This window comes from Ochotona princeps, chromosome 18, assembly GCF_030435755.1.
Source record: "Ochotona princeps isolate mOchPri1 chromosome 18, mOchPri1.hap1, whole genome shotgun sequence".
NCBI lineage: Eukaryota > Metazoa > Chordata > Mammalia > Lagomorpha > Ochotonidae > Ochotona > Ochotona princeps.
Window position 1 is genome coordinate 29,448,815 of NC_080849.1, and position 24,108 is coordinate 29,472,922.

Below are 24,108 nucleotides of genomic sequence, written 5' to 3' on the forward strand. Positions count from 1 at the left end.
TTTGGGACCCTGCACCCGCGTGGGAGACCGGGAAGAGGTTCCTGGTCCCGGCATCGGTTTGGCGCGTACCGGCCCGTTGCGGCTCACTTGGGGAGTGAAACATCGGATGGAAGATCTTCCTCTCTGTCTCTCCTCCTCTCTGTATATCCGGCTTTTCAGTAATAATAAAATCTTAAAAAAAAAAAAAAAAAAAAAAAAGATTTATTTATTTTTATTGGAAAGGCAGATATACAGAGAGGAAGAGAGACAGAGCAAGATCTTCTGTCTGCTGATTCATTCCCCAAGTGGCCGCAAAGGCTGGAGCTGAGCTGATCCAAAGCCAGGAGCCTCCTCTGGGTCTCCCACGCGGGTGCAAGGTCCCAAGGTCTTGGCCCGTTCTCAACTGCTCTCCCAGGCCACAAGCAGGGAGCTGGATGGGAAGTGGAGCTGCCGGGATTAGAACCGGTGCCCATATGAGATCCCGGCATGTTCAAGGCGAGGATTCGCTGCTAGGCTACCACGCCGGGCTCTTTACTTTCTGACTGAACCATCAGACCATTACTTTTCTGCCAGAAATTTCCCCAAAACAACTTGGGAACAAACTGCTGTCATCTTCCCCAATCACATCAGTTACTTCAGGACTATTTCAACCTTTTGTAGAACAAAGTCTATTATTTATGATCACGTGAGATAAAAGCGCTCTGAACTGCTCTCTGAAAGTGAGCGTCATTTTCGTACCTTTGGCCTTGATGACCATGATCCTTTGCTTCAGGTCAATGGAGGGTTGGATCAGGCAGAGCCGGGGCTCCTGCTTCTGACTGAGACAAATGCCATTGTGGTTCACAACCATCCAGCTCCGGTCGTACAGCAACCCTTGCTTTCCTATAGGCCAGCTGGTCACCTAGACAGAAAGGGCAGGTGCAGCTGAGGGCAGGGCTCCTCCGCAAAAGACTGTGCCAATGGACTTTATTCATCCAGCAGATACTCTTGAAGGAAGAAGAAGAGGAGGGGAAGAGAGGAAATCAAGAAGGCAGGGCTAAGCAGATGGTGGGAGCAAGGTTCCGCTCAGCCTGGAGGTCCCCTCTCTGCCCTCCTCCAGGGCAGCCCGGATTTTGAGTAGGGAAGTCTTGCAGCTTGCATCCCTTCAGAGCCCACTAGAGGGCATCTCCAGGGGGTGAGCAAAGCTCTGCCCTCAGCTGTCTCCTGCTGGCTCTCTCCCCGTTGACTTCAGCCATCCCAGCAGTGAGGCTTCCGCCAGGCACAGCCTCACAGCACAGACACACCTCTGCACAAACTGGGGCTGCCCTGGGATGGCTACTGAGCTCACTGATCCACTGTAAGCATGTACAATTTCTGAATGCCTTGTGGTTCTACAAAACTAATGCTAACCACACCAGTGCCTGGCTCATGCTTTCTAGCACTTTCCACCACTGAAAAAGCACTGGAAATCCTTGGGGAAATCACTGCTCCGATGGCTGCAGCAGGGAACATGCTTGGGAAGCCACAAGCTACTTGTCATGCCAGAAAATGAGGAAGAACTCACAAGACACAATAGCGGTAATTCACAGGGATGCAGACAGCAATGGAAAGCCTGGCAGTTGGACAAGGCTGGAACAACATGAGATAATAAGAATAATATAGTGTGAGGGCCCGGCATGGCAGCCTGGTAGCTAAAGTCCTCACCTCGCACGCACGGGATCCCATATGGGCACCAGTAAGTATCCTGGCTGCTCCACTTCCCATCCTGCTCCCTGCTTGTGGCCTGGGAAAGCAGCTGAGGATGGCCCAAAGCTCTGGGACCCTGCACCAGCGTGGGAGATCTGGAAGAGGCTCCTGGCTCCTGGCTTCAAATCGGCTCAACTCCAGCCTTTACAGCCGCTTAGGAAATGAATCAGTGGACAGAAGATCTTTCTCTCTGCATCTCCATCTCTCTGTATATCTGTCTTTTCAATAAAAATAAATAAATCTTTTAAAAAAAGAATAATACAGGGCTTGGCACAATTGGGACCAGAACCCAGGCCCCCAAGAGAAACAAAGCCAAGACTGAGGAAAGTCAGGGGTGCTGAGCTGCTCCGTCTGCTCCAGGAACTCGCCGTGGTTCCCCTGAGCCACTGGCAGGTGGTGGGAGAGGTTGGATGGAGATGACCAACCAGGGGTTACATTTCTGTTACGTATTTGTATTGTCCCTTTCTACTTCTTTCCTAAGCTATTACTCCACCAGCTCGTCTTCCACCGCCTGCATTTCTTCAGTGAATCCTCATACTAGCAAGCTCATAGTCATCTCTAACCTAGAAAGACCCCTTCTGCTTATGGCGCTGCAGGCCTTGGGCAAGTGTCCTTGCCCGTAGATTAATTAACAGCACCTGCGGGCAATAAGGCAGGTGCAGCACCCCCTCCATAAGGACTCTGCCTTCCCTAGCCAGCTTTGTCTTTCGGCGAAGACTGGGAAGATTTGGGGATGGTTAGGACAGCATGACTTTCAAAGTAACTGAGATTCTATTTCATTCTCTTGTTATTTTCCTCTGAGCACTTGGTCTGCCTACCCACAGGAATCTGAAAGCTTTAGTTGGAAATGTGATCAAAAAGGCAGTTTCTACTCAAGGTGTCCTGGGGGGTGGGGGGAGAGTGGATGCAAACTTAGATGGGTCTTCCAGTGAAGGAACACAGGAAAGACTGAGGCCCCGTGGACCGTGGAGAGGAGGGGCTGTGGAGTGCATGCGCAGAAGAGAAAGAGGAAGCTACAGCGCCTGGGGCTGCACACCAGGCCAACCCCAGCAGCCAGGAACCCAAGTCCAGGCCTCCCGTGTGGGTGGCAGGCACCCAATCACCAGATCCAGTCGTTAACTAATGCCACCAAGGGTCTGCATGGACAGGAAGCTGGAGTCAGTAGACCAGCCAAGAATGCCCCCTGGCACTCCAGGGTTCAATGTGGGCATCTTAAATGCTAGGCTAAATGACCACTCCAGGAAAAGGGATTTGTCTCAGTTCAGGCAATGACTAGCAGCTAACTGAAGGGGGCAGCAGAGAGGGCTGCCCAAAAAACACCAACGACAAGAAAGGCGTTCTGTGCCTTTTTGTTTTTGTAAAAAAAGAAAATCTAGAAGGACCGAAATAACACGTTTTATTGCTGCATTTTTACAAATAAAGATGGGTATTCTAGTGGGAAAAAAAGAGGAAGTCCTTACCTCAAACGCAGCACAGGATTTAATGGGGTAGAGGTAAATGTTGGTGACAACATGTGTCCCCGAGGCCCCATCAGGTACTCCCGCCACTCCTTCTGAAGGCGTGTGCAGGGCCGACCTGGCCTCACCCGAGGATGGGCCCAGGACGCTCACAGGGGTGGCCGGATCCATCGGAAGCCCGGAGTCGGGGAGGGAGCCTTCCTGAGGAGAAAGGTCACATCCCTCCCGGACCGTCGCCACATCCTGCACCCCTAGCGGTGCAGCCACACGGGCGGGGTGACCCTCGGACGAGTGCAGCCAGGTGGCCGTGATGAAGCTGAGGAAGGCCTGGGCATCCTCCAGCGTGGACATGTAGCCAAACGAGATCCTCACCGAGCCTGTCGGCTGCCCATCAACGAGGTCCACGTCGTCCCCGCAGACGTGGCCAGCCTAGAATGCAGGGGACACAGATCAGCCAGAGGGATGCGTGTCGCAAGGCAAACTGTATTAATTTTAAAATTAATAGTAGTGGGTGGGGCTTTTCCCTGTATCTCTTCCCTTACCCCGGATACAGGAAAAAAAATAATGTTAATGTGGAAACAATGGCCTTACCCACATTTTCCTGTAGCCCTTAACTCTTTGTGCCCTAATCAACTATGTAAAGATTACCAAAATAAAAGAATTTTTAAAAATTAATAGTAGTTAAGTACAGTAATACTGGTTAAGACACTAGTACCATCAGCATCCTACATCAACAGGAACTGTTCAGCACCTGCCTCTGGCTCCCAGCTCCATCCTTCTGTTGAAGCAGACCTTAGCAGGAAGTGATTCATGGCTCAAGTTCTTGGGATCCTGGCTTCAGCTGCAGGGTAGCCTGTCATCATGGACACTCGGGGAGTAAACCAGCAGATGGGCTCAGTCACTCCCTCCCAGCCCCCTCCCCATCTCTCTCCCTCTTTCCCCCCTTTTCTTTCCTTCCTTCCTTCCTCTCCCTCTCTCCCTTACTTCCTCCTTCCCACCCTCAAATAAACAGATAAGTAAAAATAAAGAAAGTAAAGTAATCCATAGCTGTGTGTCTGAGACAGCCTTCAGTTCTGTGCCCTTGGGAACTTGCTTTCGGGGCCTCAGTTGCTCAGAACTTAAGTGGAACTGCCCAACCTCATGGCACCGTGAAAGTTTTGGGCAGAAATACTTCATTGGCAATTGTTTACCCAGCACTCAGCACAGTGCTGGCCCATGGAGGTGTCAGCTCATGCCTACCTGATCTGAAGCGGAACAGATATCTGCTGGCCCCCAGCAACCTCCCCCAGTATCGACAGGAGGCCTGCAGAGCTGCCCTTTCGACAGGAGTGGAGGACAGAGGAGCTGCCTGCAAAGCAAGCAGCCTAGGTCCCTGCTGTGAAGCCAGTCAGCCCAGGAGTCTCAGCCAGGAACGGGGACAAAAGGCAGATGGTCTCCTCGCCCAGCTGCCTGGTGTTGGGCACTGGTCAACCTGGTGCATTAGCTTCCTGGAAATCTCCCTGGGTCCACGCCAATGACCCAGAGACATGGTGCCGTGGCATTCCACAGGGCCAAATGTTAGGTCTAGAACCACCACTCTCTGGGCTCAGAGTCTCTCTTCCCTCTTCCCATGTGCTCTGTTCCCCCCTCCCTCTCCTCTCCCTCTCCTTCTCTCTCTCCCTTTTCTTCTCTCTCCTTCTCAGTAATCCCCAGCTAACAGTTAGTTAGGATCTAGTATATGCAATCTTCAGTAGCAACCAAAGCAAACTCAAATTACAAACGATCCCAAAGTAAATCAGCGCTCTTTGACATTCAAGCTACTCTTATGACACTCCAAAGTGAGAAACCTCAGGCCCAAAGGAAAGCTAGGGAGGGAGGATTCAGGGAGACACAAAGTCTTTCAACCCCAGAAGGGTCCATGCCACCCCCAACGCAGAGGAAGCCAACTCTAGCATACGGGTGATACTCTGGGGGAACTAGACTAAGAGCAGATACTAACACCTCCCTAGTTAAACCCCTCTCTACCTTAACATTTCTGCCCCCAAAGTAAGAACTGACTCAGAAAGCACTGCCATAGATAGTATCCTATTTTCTGGTTTTTTTGACCCCTGTTTTGCTCCATACATCCACAGAATGCCCTCAGAAAAATGAGTCTACAGCACCAGCCCCCATGGCAGACACAGGACCCCCCACAAGCTCAGCAAAAGGTGCTGCCCGGGGCCATTCAGGCCAGTGCCTGGGCCACAGGGCCCTGGACCCACCTGATGATGCTTCTTGACCATCTTGTTGCTTATCCGCAGGTGCCTCTGGCAGGCCCCTGTGTTACAGAAGCAGCCAGTTCGCAGGTGGATGTTATGAAGACATGCCATTTTGTCCACCTGTGGATTAAATGGGACATGAGTCAGGGTTACTGATGTCCAATTTACTCTGCCTTGTAGGGAAGGAGTTTCAGGTCAGTGTTTGGATTATAGAAGTAGGCTTCAGAAATGTGCAAATAACAAATTTAATTTTGGAGACCCCAGGTTTCCAGCCCAGTTCACAAGATATTTCCGTGGAGTTGCGGCCCTCCCAGAGCAGGCCCCAGTCAAGCACTATGCCAGGCAGCCTCATGGCAGCCTGGCAAAAAGAATTCCTGGGATGATGTGAGGTGCTTGGTGCTTGCTTTGCCTAAGTTCCCCCACCTTTGGGTTCAATGACACAATCACCACAGGTTTTCAAGGCTCTTGCCTGCCCTCTGCTGGTTCCAGGAGGTAGAAATACATCTAACAGGCATTTATAGGACATTCTCCCAAAAGCTACAAGATATACATCCTTTTTATTTTTATTTTCTTATTGGCAAGTCAGATATACAGAGAGCAGAGACAGAGAGGAAGAACAATGATGATTGATGATTCACTCCCCAAGTGGCCACAACGGCCGGTGCTGCGCCAGTCCGAAACCAGGAGCCCAGATCCCCTTCCGGGTCTCTCACAGAGGTGCAGGGTCCCAAGGCTTTGGCCCATCCTCAAATGCTTTCCCAGGCCACAAGCAGGGAGCTGGACAGGAAGGGGGGCTGCCAGGATTAGAACCAGTGCCCATATGAGATCCCGGAGCGCTCAAGGCGAGGACTTCAGCCACTAGGCTACCGCACCAAGCCTGATACACATTTTTTTTCTCACAGATCAATTTCTAGGGTAGACCACATATTAGGACACAAATCAAATCTCAGCAAATTTAAAAGGATTGAAATCATACCATGTATCATCTCACAACATAAAGAAATAAAACAAGAAATCAATAAGAAAAACAGAACACTCATAAATACTTGGAAATTTAAAAACATGCTATTGAGTGATAATTGGATCATTGAAGAAATTAAAAGGAAATTTAAAAATTTCTTGAAGTAAATGAAAATTAATCCACAACATATCAAAACTTATGGTATACAGCAAAAACGGTATTGAGAGGGAAGTTTATAGCATTAAATACTTACATTAAGAAAAGAGAAATGTCTCAAATGTCTCAGACATCGAAGACTTGAGGAAAAAATAGTAAGAGCTTGCACAATGACTCAACCGGCTAATCCTCCACCTGCAAGTCCCAGCATCCCATGTGGGCACTGGCTCATGTGCCAGCTGCTCCACTTCTGTTAATAGCCTTGGAAGGCAACAAAGAATGACCCAGAGCCTTGGGACCCTGTGCCCACGGGGGGGACCTGGAAGAAGCTCCTGGCTCCTGGCTTTGGATTGGGTTAACTCCTGCCATTTTGGCAATTTGGAAAGTGAACCAGCAGATACAAGATCATTATCTCTCTTCTCTCTGTATATTTTTCTTTCCAGTAAAAACAAAGAAATCTTTAAAAGGCAAACTCAAAAGCAACAGAAGAAAAAGAAATAATAAAGATCAGCACAGAAATAAACTAAATTGAAACTAAAAAAAAATCAATGAAAGAAAAAGTTGGCTTTTTTAGAAAATAAAACTGATAAACTTCTAGCCAAATTGCAAAGCAAAAAAAAAAGGAGGAAAATTTCAAATAAATGCAAGTAGAGATAAAAACAAAGATACCATAACTGACACCACTGAAAGACAAAGAACCATAAACTACTATGAAGAGCTAAACACTGATAAACTGTGCAACCTCAAACAAATGGATTCATATACCTTACCAAGATTAGGTCAAGAAAACACTGATAACCAGAGCAGTGCTATAACATGGAATGAACTTGAAGCAGTAATCAAAAGTCTTCCATCAAGAAAAGTCCAGGACCTGATGGCTTGACAACTGAATTCTACAAGACATTCCAATAGGAAATAGTTTCAATATTCTTCAGACTATTGCAAATATCCAGTAAGGTGGCACTCCATCAAGCTCTTTCTATAAGGCCAGTATTTTTGTTTAATGCCAAAACCAAAGAAAGACGAGGCACAGAAACAAAACCATAGATAACAAATATAGATGCAAAGATTCTCAACTAAAACCACATCAAAAAAAAATCAAACACTACGATCAAGTGTGATTTATCCTATAAATGCAAGGGTGGTTCAGCATTAACAAATCAACAAACATCATAAATCCACCAATAGAAGGAATAACAAGAACCATATAGTCAGCTCAATAGCCACAGAGAGAAAGCATTTGATACGACTCATGACAGTGACTAGAACTTTGATAGAACTTCAAGTAAATGAAAGAATAACTATGACTGAGGTAAGATTCAACTCTCATGATAAAACTCTCCACAAATTAGCTGTAGATGGAACATTTCTCAAAATTATAAAGACGGTATTTCCACAACCAATATCATGTGCTGCTCAGTGGAGGTGGGACCAGCTCAGCAGGAGGGGGGTAACGCAGAAAGCAGGATTAAGGGGTGAGCCTGGCCAGAACCATGAGCCCCCTGAGACCATGGGTGCCTCAGCACCCAGAGCAATTGGGATGTTTCAAGAAAACAGGAATGTACCTGCTGACTCAATGAGACAGAGACAGAGACAGAGAGAGAGAGAGAGAGAGAGAGACACTGATTGTTCTTACAGCAGTGGAAATGGACAGGTAGCAGCCTGCCTTCAAGGGAGGGTGCTGTAACATTTATTTTACTGCAAAGAAACTGGAACTCTGAGGTGAGTCTTGAGCCTAGCAGTTCAGATGCCCGTGTCCCACACTGAATCTCTGGGTTCAGTCCCTGGCCCTGGTTCCTCACTCCTGCCTCCTGCAGACCAAGACCCTGGGAGGCAGACCTGGCTGTTCAACTAGGAGGACCTTCAGGGTGTTGGTCACCGAGAAGGGAAACCTGGGTTGCAGTCCCAGACCTGGCCACTGGGGGGCATTTGGAAAATTAAACAGTGGATTGTTTTCCATACACAACGTTTTCCAAAATCTCATGAAAAATGTGCATTATAAAAAACTGGCACATAGATTTCAAAATTCATAATGAAACCTATCTATTTAAATGTTTGCTTTTATTTAAAGGAGAGAGAAAGAGGGTCAGAAAGAGGTCCATCTGGGTCACCTGCTGCCTCCCAGGCTTAGCAAGCGGAAGGCAAAGCTGACCTGAACCTAGACACTCCAGAATAGGAAATGCAGTCCCGCTACATCAGATGCCCACAGCAAAGCTTCTCTTTCGATTTCCACTTTCCCCTCAACCTTTGGAAGTCCCCTCATAACAATCACAGTAAGAGAACTTGAAGTAATTGAAAGAAATAGCTGCAAGTGAGACCACTTGCCGGTGGTCTGGGCGCGCCAGGGCTTTACCACGGCGGCTTCCAGAGCGCAGAGGCCTTGCGCTCCAGGGTCCCAGGTGGGGAGGCGCCCAGCTCCAGCGGGGAGCCGTTCTGCTGTGAAAAGCACAGCCCGAGGAAGAGAAAAACCCACCTGGGAGTAGCCGACGACGTTCCCACGGTCGTCCAGCACATTGAAGTTGATGATTGGGCCCTGAACCTCAGGGCTGCTGAACTCCGTGTCACTGTAAAGCCGCACCACCGGTGCTCCGTTGGGGTACCGGAGCGAGGACAGGGCAGTGTGGGTGTACCGCGCCAGCGAGAAGGTGTGCTGCTTTACATTCTCCATGCCACCTGGAGACCAATCAGGAAATGCAGAGAGACCACCACGAGAGTGACACAAAACCCAATCTCCTTTAAGAAACAAGCTTGGGGCCTGGACTTTGGCCTAGCAGCTAAGCTGCTGGTTTAAGGGGCCCACGAGCCACAATGGAGCGCCTGGGTTGGATGCAGGCCGCGGAAGGCCGTGAGAACGGCTCAACTACCTTTGCTGCTGCCAGCCACATGGGAGGCCCAGGGAGTGCCTGGGCCCAAGGCTCAGCCCCCACGTTGCAGGCATTTTAGTGGGGAACCAACAGGCTAGAGGGCTTGCTCACCCTCACACTGTGTTATGTACACGCCTCTCAAATACATTTCTCAACTCCTTAAAAAGAAAACAAAGCTCCTTATAACTAGCACCCCAGATATTGTGCTAAGAATCCTACATGTTGCAAACATGGAATGGTACTGCCCTAACAACAAATGTTTAGGTCTTTGGAGCTCAACACTAGCTCCACGGCTGATGCTGTGGGCTTTTTTCATAGAAATTCTTGTCATCTTTTTCTTTCATAACGCTATTTAAAGGTAACAGGTAGCAAAAAGTATATATCACCCGGTAGGTGGGTGTTGTGGCACATGAGGCTAAGCCACTGCGTGCAGTGCCCACAGCCTGTATCAGGTTGCTAGCTAAAGGTCCTAACTACTCTATGCTGCCCTCTTAGCTTCCTGCTAATACCCCTGGGAGGCAGCAGGTGACAGCCCAGACATCTGGCTTCCTGTCCCCTACTCAGGGGTCTCAGATGAAATTCCTAACTTCTGCCTGGCTTAGTACTGGCCACTGTGATCACTGGGGAGTGAAGCAGCGGATGAAATATCTCTATATAGAGATAGACATGTCTCTTTCTGGCTCTCTGTCATTATGCCTCTCAAACAAATAAAACTAAAAATGCATATGTGAAATTTTTTTCTTTAAGCTGAACCATTTTTGTTATTTGTTTTTATTGATGTGTAAATTATTTTAATATCCAAAGCAATGAAAAATTCATGGTTCCACCTGGCTGAACCTGGAGAACATTACGCCCAGTGAAATAAGCCAGATGCAAAGGAATACACACTGTTCTCTTCCAGCAGGCACCTGCAATAACCAGATTCTTAGACGGAAAGTAGGTGGAGGGCCCTTGGGCCTGGCAGGGAGGAAGAGGTGAGGAACTATTAAAGGGCAGAGTCTCAGTTGGAGGTGACGGAGAGTGGAAGACAGCTGCTTGGCAGCGTGAACTACTGTCTGTGACTTGTACTTAAAAGTAGCAAATGTGGGGGCTGGCATTGTGGTACAGCGGGTTAAGCCCACGTGGGCACCAGTTTGAGTCCTGGCTGCTCCACTTCCGATCCAGCTCCTTGCTGATGTGTCTGGGAAAGTAGTGGTCCCTGTATTTGGGCCCCTGCACCCACATGGGATACCCTGATGATACTCCAGGCTTCTGCCTTTGACCTGGCCCAGCTCTGGCCATTGAAGCCATTTGAGGAGTGAATCTGCAGAGGGAAGACTTTGCTTTTCCTCTCTCTTGCTCTCTCCCCTCCTCCTTCCCTCCCTCCCTCCCTACCTCTCTCCTTCTCTGAGTCCTGGCTTTGGATCGGCTCAGCTCCAACCACTGGAACCATTTGGGGAACGAACCAGCAGATAGTTAGAAAATATTTTTTGAAAAAATGAAAATTAGGAACTGGCACGGTAGCTTAGCGGCTAAAGTCCTCACCTTGCACACCCAGGATCCCATAGGGGTGCCTGCTCTATTCCTGGCGGCCCTGCTTCCCATCCAGTCCCCTGCTTGTGGTCTAGGAAAGCAGTCAAGCAAGGCCCAAACCCTTGGGACCATGCACCCTCATGGGAGACCTGGTGGAAGAAGCTCTAGGCTCCTGGCTTCAGATTGGCTCTGCTCCAGCCACTGCGGTCACTTGGGGAGTGAATCATCAGACAGAAGATCTTCCTCTCTGTCTCACCTTTTCTCTGTATATCTGACTTTCAGTAAATAATAATAATAATGAAAATTAAAATTGGGCTCAGCACTATAGCCTAGTGGCTCAATCCTTGCCTTGTCTCCGCTGGGATCACATATGTGCACTGGTTCCTGTCCCATCAGCTGCTCCACTTCCCATCCGACTCCCCACTTGTGGCCCAGGAAAGCAGCAGAGAATGGTCCAAGGCCTTGGGACCCTGCACACACATGGGAGACCCAGAAGAAACTCCTGGCTCCTGGCTTTAGATTGGCTCAACTCGGGTCCTTGCGACCACTAGGAGAGTGAACCAGCAGACAGAAGATCTTTGTCTCTCCTTCTATCTGTAAATCTGACTTTCCAATTAAAAATAAGTAAATAAATCTTTTTTAAAAATTAAAATTTAAAAAGGGGGGAATGGAGGGGAGGGTGCTCACAAAACTCTATATATGAAATACATGAAATTTCTTTCCTTACATAATCTTTTAAATTTTGTGTATCCTTACATAAATCTTTACAAGGAAAAAAAACTGCAAAAATGAAGAGCAAATTCTACATGAACAAAATGCCCATTGACGGAACAGGAAATGGGCACAGTAGGTTAAGCCATGACAGGAGATGCCGGCATCCCATATTGGAGCATCTATGTTGGTGTCCTGGTTCCTCTGCCTCAGATCCAGCCACCTGCTAATGCACAACCCGGGGAGATAAGGGACCAAAGTGGGTGGGCCACTGTCACCCACGTAGGAGACCCAGGTTAGGCTCTGGGACCCTGGCTCTGGGCCTGGCTGCAGCAGTATTTTGGAATGAGACAGCAGATAGGAGATAGTCTGTCTCTGTCTTTCAAATAAATAAACAAAAACTTAAGGACGAAAAACATGCACTGACCTGTGAGGCGCTCTAGGGCATCAAATCCATGTTTTACCGCGATCACGTCGAGAAACGAGATGGTGCCATCTTCAAACCTGTGACCGTGGCAGGAGGGGAACAAGGTCAAGGATGACCAACACAATCCAGGTGCGTTTTGTTCTCTAAAATGAGGCTTGGATTATAGGCTGAATATAGTCTGCCAATAGCTTTCCTCAGCAGCCTTACAGCGTTGTCTCCTGCAGCAGAGGAGCTGAGCATAGCAGACACACTGCCTGCCTCTGGACCTGACCCACTTTGCAGCTCCAACTTTCCTCAGGTAGCAGTGGTCGGTCCTGAAGGGCCCCAAGACACAACCCTCACCTTGAGAAGCTAAGCCAATAAGATATGCTTTGCTGTCCCCAGGAAATGGTCAAAAGTGACCTCAGGTGCCATAGCACCTGAAATACTGCCCTCTGACCACCAGAGGGCACTACTGACTGTCCATTCTGCAGACCCTAGTGGACAGCTCTGAAATTTTTGGCTGGTCTGTGGTCCTGTAGCCTGTGGAATTGTGGCAGGTTTGGGTGAAAATTACAAAGGTATCAGGAACACAACAAATGCACACCCTCCTGATTGTCAAAGCATTGTCATGTCTGCATTTCACAATTAGTTCAGGGTTGCCAGCAAATCTTGACTGCCCACCTACTGGATGCCCACCACCTAGCTGCTAAAGCTACAGTGGACAGAGTGCTTACAGCCTGTGGGACAAGACACAAAAATCAACAAACACACATAGAAGAGCCAAGAAAGCAGTCAGCAAAAGGGCTGGCGGCCACTTGGGTGGGACAAGGTGGCCAGGGTTAAGTCCTCTTCGGGAAAATCGCCTGAGCCAGCACTGAGGAGGACTCGGGGGGCAGAGAAAAGGCTACTAATAATAACCAAGTGATGACTGATCCACATGCATGCATTAGTGATTGAGTAACTCATTACAGAGTCTGCATGCCCAGTGGCCAGAGGGGTCTTGTACAACCCCTGGCCCCATGGGGCACCCTTTGTGCACCTGTGTGCCTAACCTTCTGCTGCCCCCACCATGTGTGCAGACTGCTGTGTGACGAGCAGCTCCTGCTCCAGGTACGTGCTGCGTCCTCTCCTGGGAGCATTGTTTATCTCAGAAGCTGACTGACAGTTGAGTTCACGTATAATCAGTAAGGGACCCTATTGGCCAATCATACATTAAAACATTAACAGATCATTAATAAATATTTACTCATAACAAACTCTTAGAAAAGGTGTTTGTGGCTAGCCATATGTTATGTTTATAACTCATGGCCCAGGTATGATTTTAGTGAGCATTTGAGTTGGGTGTTAGAACTCCTGAGTTCCTGTCACAAATACACATGGGGGAAAAAAAACAGGCTTCTCTTGGTGAGTCACCACTTTCTGCCTGCTGGGCATCTTGGCCTGGCACATGTTGGAAAATGACCCACCCCAGTCAAAGGAAAGAGGTCTGAGGGGGCCCTGGCTCACCCACATGCTGATTCCCAACAACCTGCCCCACTTCTCTTGGATTTCAGATGCCCTTGTTGGCCAGATGAAAGCGGTCCTCTTGGCCTGCCTTTAATTTGCATGATGCTGTGCCTGTAATTGTTATCTCACTGGGTTAGACCACGTGGTAAGTAAACCCACTCATTCCATTAATGTTGCTGCTTCAGAAAGCCCCGGCTATGGAGACATCCTAGATGAAACAGCCATCGCACAGCCTCTCAGTACACACAGCCGCCACTCGGTGCTGCTTCACCCACCCGAGCTCTACAGGTGCACAGAGATCAGCCACAGGCCACCTCAGTGGGGGGAGGCAGGGCAGACAGCCTCCACTCCCGACAGGAGAGCCCGAAGGCCTACCCAGTGACAGCTAACTCTACTGCCAAAGCCCTACCTGGAGGATCTTTGGGTCTGTGGGGTCTGACCCACATTCTTATGGAGACCCTAGGTCTTCCCAGGCATCAGTGGCATGGTTAGTCTGCCACCCCAAACCTATGGCGCACCCCCTCACACACACACACACACACACACACACACTGTGATTCCACACAGAACCAGGGAAAGCTGCCCCTCCCACCCACTGGAACCTTCAACCTTGTGGGCCCTGGCCACCACTCTCCAGCAGAGTCCCCAGCATAACCACAGCACCTGCTCCTGCAGCTGAGGAAAAGGCACAGCACAAGAAGCCCAGGGCCAAGGTCTCTGGCCCATGAGGGCAGCTGGCAGGTGGCCCTCACGCTTTCCTTGAACCACACTCTCCATGGGCTCTCAGAGCCTATGCCAACAAGGCCCACACCTCTGGCAGCCTCCAGTGCCATCAACCCTCATGACACTCTGGGTGCCAGGCTGAGTTGATTCCAGCCCCTGGAGAACCAGCTGTACTGCCAGCGTGTATGCCCACTCCTTCCATAGGGTCCCATGCTGAAGAAGTCCCACTGCCTGTGCTGTCACCTCTCATCGGTGCCACAGGACCAAAGCCAGGTGGCCCGCCCTCCTTCATGCCCAGAAGGCCTTTTGCCTCTACTGCTTGCAGCTCTTACCTACAGGCTCTGATTCTACAATCATCAGGGAGAAGCCCACAGATGGAGGGGGTGGGCGGAAGTGACCAAACCACCTGTGAGATGGCTTTAGCCTATCCCTGCCTTCCCAGATCAGAACCTGGCCACCAGCCTGTCCCTGCCAACAACGGCCAGCTCCCAAGACCCATGGCTTATACAACCCAACCAGCGGCCTGGGCAACTGCCCAAAATGAAGTTACCTTTCTGCCACCGGATGCCTGGGGATGTAGAAGTCCTCACCAGCGAGGTAGGCAGCCGCAGTGCCTCCTCCAAAGTAGGTTTTCCGCAGCAAGGGAGCCACGCGTTTACTGACCAGCAGAGCGCCCAGGCCAGTGGGGAAGCCAAAGATCTTGTAGAAGGAGATAGGAACAAAGTCAGCCGGATGAGCCGACAGGTCCAGAGACGAAGTGCTCACATAGGAGGCGGCATCCAGCAGCACGAACCACTTCCCAGCTGTGTTCACAGGGCACCGCTGCCCAGCCTGGACCTCTGTTATCCAGCACAGAGGGTATCTAGTTCCAGAAAAGTTGCTCTGGGCCGGGTAGCAGAAGAGGTGTGGGAGCTGGCAGTCCGGGTCACTGACCGCAGCAGAGCTCTCCCTCAAGTCCTCGGGTGTGACAGGGGTGGACGTGACGTTCATGGTTGTGATTGCCTTTCTCATGCCCACCACGGATGTGTGACTGTCGGTGAGGTAGCAGAAGTGACTGCCACCACTCGCTGGGCCCTGGGGCTCCCATGGAAATGTCTCTGCCACCAGCTTGAGTGCAGCCGTGCAGCCGGCAGTGAAAATCACGCTGTAGTCCTCTGGGCTGGAGTGGAAGTGAGCCAGGATCCTGGGGAAGCACAGAGCCACCCACCGCCACAGTCAGCCTCGGGGGACTGCCCATCTGGGGGTTACTTCACTGCTACAAAAAGGGACCTAGCTACTTCAACAGCTGAGGGGCAAGCTCAGACTGGTTTCGCCACAGTTGTGAGGTGAGAGCAGGGGTAGATGAACTCATGGGACGAGATGCTAAACAAGTTCAAACTTTAGAAGGTTACTTCACCTCCTAAATCCCATCTTGCTGGGTAGGGCAAAACTTCACAGCAATCTAATTGCAGTTAAAAATGGCCTCTCTTTGGGTTTTCTGTCTAGCACCATCGTAACAAGTTTTGCATCATCTGTGGGTTTTAGCTTGTCTTTAGCAGTGGCCGCCCTAGGGGCAGGTGTTTGGTGCAGCAGTAAAGACACCTGTGTCCTATATCAGACTGCTTAAATTCAATACCTGCCTCTGCTGTTCCAACAACTTCCTGCTAGTGCAGACCCTGGGAGGCAATGGTAAGGGGCTCAGGTGACTGGGTCTGTGTCACCCCTGGGAGGGACCTGGATTGAGTTTCCAGCTCTCACCTTGGCCCAGTTCAGCCACGCTGTCTGTCTCTGTCCCTTTTGCTCTCACTCTATCTTGGTCTCTCAAATAAATTAATTAGAATGTATATGTTTCGGGCTCAGTGCAATGTTCGGTGGCTAAATCCTCGCCTTGCACACTCTGGGATCCCATGGGAATGCCGGTTCATGTTGCAGCTGCTCCACTTCCCATCCAGCTCCCTGCTGGCGGCCTAGGAAAAGCAGTGGAGGATGACCCAAGGTCTTGGGACCCTGCACCCACATGAGAGACCCAGAGGAGGCTCTGGGCTCCTGGCTTCGGATTGGCTCAGCTCTGACCATTACAGCCACTTGGAGAGCGAACCAGCAGATGGAAGATTTTTCTCTTTCCCTCCTTCTCTCTGTAAATCTGCCTTCTTAATAAAGTATTAGCAACCCTATAGTAAAACTATGACTTTAAATTTGAAATTACATTATTTCAAGGAACTTTAGGTACCACTTGAGATTATTTGCCAGAAATGAATTACTGTAACATAGGAAAGTACAAAGAGCTGTTTAATGCACAAATAGCAGAAAGAGGGAAGTATATAAACAAAACGATGCCTAATAAAGTCAGAGAAACATTGCTTTCTTTCTGCAAGCAAAATCCAGGGCCTGAGTCCCTCCTTGCCACTCTGGCACCAGCCGTGAGCCACACACCTCAGAGCCACCAGCCTGTGCTTCTGGTCTGCCCAACCCCAACTTTCCTGTCTGTTGACCCTGAAGCTTACTGTGGTGCAACCATCTCCCTTGAATGGGTTCCTATGGCACCCAACTCAGCCTTTAGCGGGTACAGGTGGTACCAGGAAGGAAGCCTCCCCACCCCAGGGGTCCACTCTGGCAGGTGCCCCCTCACTCACCTGTAGCGCACCTGCTCCACGGTGTCATGGGTGAGCTTGCTGCTGATGTTCTGACTGTGCGGGTTACCTGGCAGGTTACAAAAACAGAGCCAGCTCGTTACTATGTCGAATCTCTGTTTCTGCATTCCTTCAAAACCGTTTCCCTCGGTTTCTCAAAAAAGCTAAATCAAAAACTACCACATGACCCAGCAACTCCACTCCTGGGTATCTCTCCAGAAGAAAAGATACACTGTGTCCACACAAGGACTGGCAGCTTTGCTTGCAGGGCCAAATTCAGGTAGTGACATTAATGTCCATCATCAGCTGGTGCACAGACGGACAAACCACGGTACAGCTGTGTAACAGAAGACAGGGTATACAGAATAGTACACAGTGGAGAGTTGTGTGGCAATATAGCGGAACAATAACTGACTACATCATGAATCAGATTCAAAAAGAGGCTAAGAGGCTTCAGACAAGAGGCCACATAGTGCTTGATTCCATTTACAGGAAATGTCCAGTACAGGGCATTATACAGAGTAACAGGAGGAGTGTGACAATGGTTGTCCAGGGCTGGGAGTGACAGATGGGCATGGGGAATTAAACCAGGAGAAAGAAAAGACATTCTGATGTATAATGATAATTGTGCCACTCAGTAAAATTATGAAAAATCACTGAATTATGTGCTTGCCATAGGTGTAGAGGGATCTGGAGCTGTAGTTGGCCTGGAAGTAGCCGAGTCAGAGCAGGAGACCTGCTAGTTAGCCACAGGTGGCCAGGGGCGCTGTGATGGAACATAAGACTGCAGGACACAGGAGCCTGGCGGCATGGCCTAGTGGCTAAAGTCCTCGCCTTGAACACACCAGGATCCCATATGGGCACCGGTTCTAATCCCGGCAGCTCCACTTCCCATCCAGCTCCCTGCTTGTGGCCTGGGAAAGCAGGAGAGGACGGCCCAAGGCTTTGGGACCCTGCACCCATGTGGGAGACCCGGAGGAAGTTCCTGGCTCCTGGCTCTGGATTGGCACAGCACCGGCCATTGCGCTCACTTGGGGAGTGAATCATCGGATGGAAGATCTTCCTCTCTGTCTCTCCTCTCTGTATATCTGACTTTGTAATAAAAATAAATAAATAAATAAATAAAAAGACTGCAGGACACATCCGTAGGCAGCTGCCCCTCGCGCCAACCCTGAGACTGAGCCACGAACTCCACTTGATCGAGGCCTATCTGTTACCTGACCATGCCCCTCATTGCCCCTGTCTATTCCTGCTGAAACCCAACACATGAAGGGAGCCAGCAGGTCCCTCCTCAGCTGTCCATGGGTAGGGAGGAAGCCCCACCCCCCAGGTCCAATCTTTCTGGGCTGACTTTAAGATATTCTCCCCTACCAGGTGCCCCAGAGTGTCTGGATTCTCCACAGGCCTGACCTGCCGCCAAGGCATCTGCATTTCTCAGGGTCAGAGCCACATGTGCACAGTGATACAGGATTTGGGGCCAGGGATGGGGAATGCAGGTAGGGATAGGATTTGGTTTTGGTTTTTCTCATTTTTTTCTTTTTCTTCTTCTTCCCAAAAGACCACTGAAGGAAAGGATCACATTGCATTTCTGGCTAACATACGTTGATTTTCCACACCCAGAACCCTGAAGAACCTGGTACCGATCCTCATGGCCTCTGGCCCTGCATTGCAAGGAAACACCTGTCGTCTCCACCTCCGTGAGGCCACCTTCCAGGTCAGCTCGTTACCATACTTATAAAGGATGAGGGAGGAGTGACTGCAAATCACCAAGTACAGTCAAGATAAAGTCCTTGGCCAGGACCTGCCTTGAAGACTGTTTCTGGGACTTATTATTTTTTTTTTTTTAAACTGGAAAGTCAGATATACAGAGAGGAGGAGAGACAGAGAGGAAGATCTTCTGTCCGATGATTCACTCCCCAAGTGAGCACAACGGCCGGTGCTATGCCGATCCAAAGCCAGGAGCCTGGAACCTCTTCCAGGTTTCCCACGCGGGTGCAATGTCCCAATGCATTGGGCCGTCCTGGACTGCTTTTCCCAGGCCACAAGCAGGGAGCTGGATGGGAAGTGGAGCTGCTGGGATTAGAACCGGTGCCCATATGGGATCCCGGCACGTTCAAGGCGAGGACTTTAGCTACTAGGCCATGCCACTGGGCCCTGTTCCTGGGATTTAAAGCCCTGCAGGTATGTGTCAAATGCCTTGCTGTGACATCATCTCACTGGGGCATTCTGGTGAGGGCCCAGGGGAAAGCTCTGGAGACTCAGCCAGAGCTCCTCCAGCTCCAGCACTCGCTAAGTGCACACCTAAAGCTGGCAATTTCCTCATCTGGAACACAGGTTACTAACACACAGTTCTAGAGTTGTGAGGAAAGAGCAGCACAGGAAAAGCATATGGAACAGCCATGTGCCCCACATGAGGACACTCCCCTTATCTGTGTGTTACCACTGGCAGCGCTGCATCTGCTCCTGTCGCTAGTACTTTCCAAAGCTATCCCCGACTCTGCTGCACTGCACATTAATGCACTCAAGGACATCCCATGTTCCCAGAATAAGGATCGAGCTCCAGGCAACGCCACCAGCTAAGCCATCACCTGCAGCATCAGCATTCTACATGAAGGCACTGATTTGGAAGTCCTGCCTGCTCCACTTTTGATCCAACTCCCTGCTAATGCATTTGGAAAGACAGTGAAAGATGTTCCAAGTATTTGGGCCACTGCTATCCATGTGGGAAATCCAGGTGGAGTTCTTGGCTTCTGGCTTTGTCCTGACCCTGCCCTGGCCATTTTTTGGCCAGGTGAGAAGTGAATCAATAAATGGAAGATTTCCCTCTTCCTCCCTCTCTGTCACTCTGCCTTTCAAACAAATAAATAAAAGAGTGACAGAGAGGGAGGGAGAAACACAGAGAAAGAGAGATCTTCCCGCTGCTAGTCCACTCCACACAGAGCCACAGAGGCCAAGACTTGGCCAGGCAGGAAGGTACCAGGAGCTTCTTCCAGATTTCCCAGGTGGCTGGCAGGAGCACAGATACGTGGGCCATCTTCTGCTGCTTTTCCTGGGAGTATCAGCAGAAACTGGATCACATGTGGAGCAGCTGGGACACAAACTGGCATCACAGGCAGCAGGTTTACTTGCTATGCTACAACACTGGCCCCAGTCAATGAATATTTTAAAAATAAATAAATAATAAAGCTCTGGGCCCTGGGTCGATGGCTTCATAGCTAAATCCTCACCTTGCAAGTGCTGGGATCCCATATGCACACCAGTTCATGCACCAGCTGCTCCACTTCCCTTCCAGCTCCCTGCTGGTGGCCTGGGAAAACAGTACAGCACGGCCCGAAGCCTGGAGACCCTGCACCTGTGTGGCAGACCCAGAGGAGGCTCCTGGCTCCTGGTTTTGGATCAGCTCAGTTCTAGCCATTGCAGCCACTTGGGGAATGAACCAGTGGATGAGAGAACTTTCTCTCTTTCCTTCTCTGCATAAATATGATCTGTCTTTCCAATAAAAATAAATACATCTTGTAAAAAAATAATAATGCTCCCTAGAGTATTTAAAATGTCCTGGCCCTTATTCCCACTTCCCTTTCCATCCTGGTCCACATTTCTCCCCTCTCCGTGCACAAAGGCTAGTTGCTGAAACCTCCCTGGTTCCTGGCTCATGTTGTCACCGCTGCCTGCCTTCTCCTCTTGTCCAAGTGAATTGTGGCTCATCCACCATCCTGTGCTCCCAACATACACACACTTGCCAATCCCACTGTCACTCCGCAGATGGAGACATTCATGGAATGGGGAACCTTTTGTTCAAAGCTCTCAACAGTTGGCAATGACATTCATTTGGAGATCACTTGATTAGAGTCTTATCTTCCAAGACTAGATCAAAAGCCTCCACAAAGAAAAAGACTCTGATTATTTTGTTCTCATTTGTGCCCCATGCCCCACAGAAAGTCAATAAACGTTTATGGATGGGCTGGTATTGTGGCACAGTGACTGGGTCAAGCAGTTGCTTACAATGTCTGCATACACCATATTGAAGGGCTGGTTCAAGACCCAGCTGCTCTGCTTCTGATCTGGCTTCCTGCTAATACTCCTGAGGAAGGCAGCTGAAGATGGCCCAAGTATTTGGACTCCTGTAACCCATGCAGGAGACCCAGATGGATGTCCTGTCTCCTGGATTTGTCCTGGTTCAGAGCCATGGCTGTTGTGGCCATTTGGGGGATAAACTATTAGGAGGAAAATCTTTCTCTCTCTCTCTCTAACTTATCATGTAAATAAACGAATAAACAAATACCACTTCTGCCTCCCTCCCCTCTGTCCTGTACAGAGCTACTCACCACCAGCAAACACAGCCCACTTGACCTTCTCTATGTTTCCTGAGACCAATCCCTTCTGCTGGAAGTCACCAGGACCCTCCGGACCACTACTGTGTGACACAGACAAGCCTGGGGCTTGCCTGAGCCCTGTGCACTGTGGCACTCACACAGCTGGTATTAGCTGCAAGGAGATGAATGACAGAAGACTGGATGTTGTCTTTACCATAAACGTTGTTCATGAGGTCCTCAGTGAAGTTCGTGAGCTGGCTCTGGGGAAACAACGTGGCTCCCGCATGGTCGAGGTAGACAGTTCCTAAAAGAGAGCACAGGGAACAGCCACAGGTTGCTTTCCCTGGGTGTTCTAGTCTTGGTATCAAGATCTTGCTTGTAGAAGTTCAACCCACACCTATTCAGCGCAATTAGACCTAATGCCATTCTTAATGCTTCTCTGAGCCTCTCCGTTGTGTTTTTTCACTTGCAGCCCAGGGTGGGCATGAGCAATGGGAGAGCCCCAAGGTTAAAGCCGAAGCCAGAGGCTTCCTGATAAACATGCTTCTCACCTCACTTAGCAGGCACCTGGGCAGCTTGGGAGATGAGTGACGATAAAGCTAGGCACCACAGGGTGACTCATTACCTTGCTCTGCAGGTTCCGTGTGACATCCCTGATGGGGGAGTGCTGACGCTGTTTTCCCACACAGCTTGACAATCCTGGGGCTTCCAGAGAACACGGAATGGACCCGATCTTCCCACCTTGCCTCTCTTTGCTAGAGACATGCACACATGCACATTGGGGTCTACTCAGACCAGCAGATCTCACCCGGTGTGCTGAGTGTGTGGAGGCACGGGGCAGGCTTTAGTGTTTCACCTTGAAGTATAATGTTACCTGTGGGGCTTTACGTAACTAGCCTGCATTGGGGTAATACAATTTCCTTTTTTAAAGAAAAGATTTATTTTTATTGGAAAGGAAGGTTTACAGAAAGAAGGAGACACCTTCCATCTACTGGTTCACTCCTTAAACGGCTGCAGTGGCCAGAGGTGAGCCACTCTGAAGTCAAGACCCTGGAGCTGCTTTGGTCCCATTCCAGCAGCCAACCTGGGTAGCAGAACAAGCAGCTGTGTCAGATGAGCCTGAGGTCTGAGCTGAGGTCAGGCAGCGCAGGGATGAGCACAGCAGAAGCCAAGACTCTCAGTTGTTTAGATCCCGGCTCCATCCCTGACCCCCTGGGACCCCATCCTTCATCTGCAGAGGGGATGTGGTACATGGCAGCACCCAGTCCACTGCCCCACACTGGTGAGCACGCCACGAGTTTAACTCTTACTAGAATGTGGGCAATTACCCCCAATCCAATTGGCATCAGATCAATTTCTAGAAGGGAGACTCCAAGGTCTCTTCTGTGCCATGCCCAGTTCCACTCAGGGTGAGTGGTCAGGAGTCTGTCAGAAGCACTGGCAGCACATCTGTAAATTCAACACACCCCCATCACTGGCACAAAGAAATCCCCAACCAGTTGGTGAAGCCAAACAGCTCAGCACCAGAGCTACCACTTAGGTAAGTTGTCAAACTGGCAAAAAATTGTCAGGTTGGGAGGGGAGAAGATCTTTGAGTTGGGCTTGGTCTGTTTGTTTTTCCCCGCCCTCTCTCGGGTTCATTTGTCTCCATGAGAAAAAAAAAAAAAGTATACCTGTTCCAAGCCTCCCAGCAGTGGGCTGGGTGCCTCAGTCCACATGAGTCTACTTGAGCTTAGTTTGGTGCAGGGGAAACCCTAGAACGGCCCCTGATTAAAGGGGAGTGCACACAGCACTATCCCTCCCACAGTAGGCATCCAGGGGCTCCGAGGCCAGCCTGGGATCCGAGCTGTCACAGGGTTCCCACCCTGGCACAGCAGGGAACACCAGGCAGAACCCAGAACACCACTGCCTTCCCAGGGTAGGGTAGAGGGCAGAGGTTGGTCGGTGGTGGCAGGTGCAAGGGCTCGAAGCTGGAGAGGATTAAGGGCATTAAGGAAGCGTGGTGCTGAATTAATCACCGACTCAATGATCCAGCCCCTGGAATTTGGTTCCAGGCCTCCTCACACTCCACACCTGTGACAGCTAAGTCGCTGTTTCTGAATTGAGAGAAATTGCCATAAGAAACGCTTGACAGAGAGGGCATGAGTGGCCAGAGAGCTGATGGACCACTTCCAGCAGGTAGTGGTCCAAGACAGGGACACGTGGGAGGGAGTGGAGTGCCCCCCAGAAGGCCCTTGGCTCTTTCTGTATTCTCCCCACGGTGCAGACAGGAAACACACAGGGAGGAGAACCCAGCCCTGGAAGCCCAAAAGGAAGCACAGTTTGTGCAGCAAACAGGAGCTGAAATCAGCTACCAGGCGAGCAGGCCTTGGTCATCAGCCCAGACCACACCCACTGCACTCCAGGCGCCTTGGGGCTGCCCATTTCACTGCTACCCCTGCCCGACCCCCGGCACCTACAACAACGAAGTAAGATCTGACACAACCAGATAGAGCTGGATTTCCAACTTAATCCACCCGTTCCGCTTGGCCACTCAAAGGCACTTGGCGATCCTGGCCCTCGGGTCCAAATGCCAGGCTCGCGCTGTTCTTAAAGCTCGCATGGTTGGCTAGTTCTTCCAGTCCCCCAGAGAGTTTAGGACCCCGCTGCACTCTTCCGACTCGGGTGGGAAAAATCAAAGCAACCCCTGGGCTCTCCCCGCTTTGTGGGAGCGCAGCCTTGGGAGGACCCCGCCTTTGTGGACCCACCCCGCGCGCCGGCCGCCTCCGCAGCGCTCCTGTCTGGGGCGGCCATCCTAGCAGTCACGGCCCCTGGACCTCAGGATTTCGTAACCTCAGCTGCGGGCGGACTTTTTAGAGCTGAGACGATTACGCAGCAAGCGAGGGTCTGGAAACCCCACGAGTCTTGTTCGTGGATGGCAGCAAGTGAAAAGGGAACGGGTGGATC

At 50.3% G+C, this 24,108-nt stretch overlaps 2 protein-coding genes across 2 annotated transcripts in view; both read right to left on the reverse strand.

Moving 5' to 3' along the window:
• Positions 1–24,108, reverse strand: part of MOCOS (molybdenum cofactor sulfurase) — a 46,301-nt gene that overhangs the window by 21,375 nt on the left and 818 nt on the right. Inside the window, exons 2-9 of the mRNA XM_004579693.3 lie at positions 21,377–21,466; positions 16,853–16,919; positions 14,791–15,423; positions 12,030–12,106; positions 8,989–9,188; positions 5,402–5,518; positions 3,165–3,590; positions 718–880 (exon numbers count right to left, since the gene is read on the reverse strand). Of these exons, the coding sequence (XP_004579750.2) occupies positions 718–880; positions 3,165–3,590; positions 5,402–5,518; positions 8,989–9,188; positions 12,030–12,106; positions 14,791–15,423; positions 16,853–16,919; positions 21,377–21,466 (1,773 nt within the window). The remainder of the gene's footprint in view (positions 1–717; positions 881–3,164; positions 3,591–5,401; positions 5,519–8,988; positions 9,189–12,029; positions 12,107–14,790; positions 15,424–16,852; positions 16,920–21,376; positions 21,467–24,108) is intronic.
• Positions 21,378–24,108, reverse strand: part of ELP2 (elongator acetyltransferase complex subunit 2) — a 57,490-nt gene continuing 54,759 nt past the window's right edge. Inside the window, exon 23 of the transcript XR_009247075.1 lies at positions 21,378–21,466. The gene's annotated coding sequence lies outside the window, so the exon portion shown is untranslated. The remainder of the gene's footprint in view (positions 21,467–24,108) is intronic.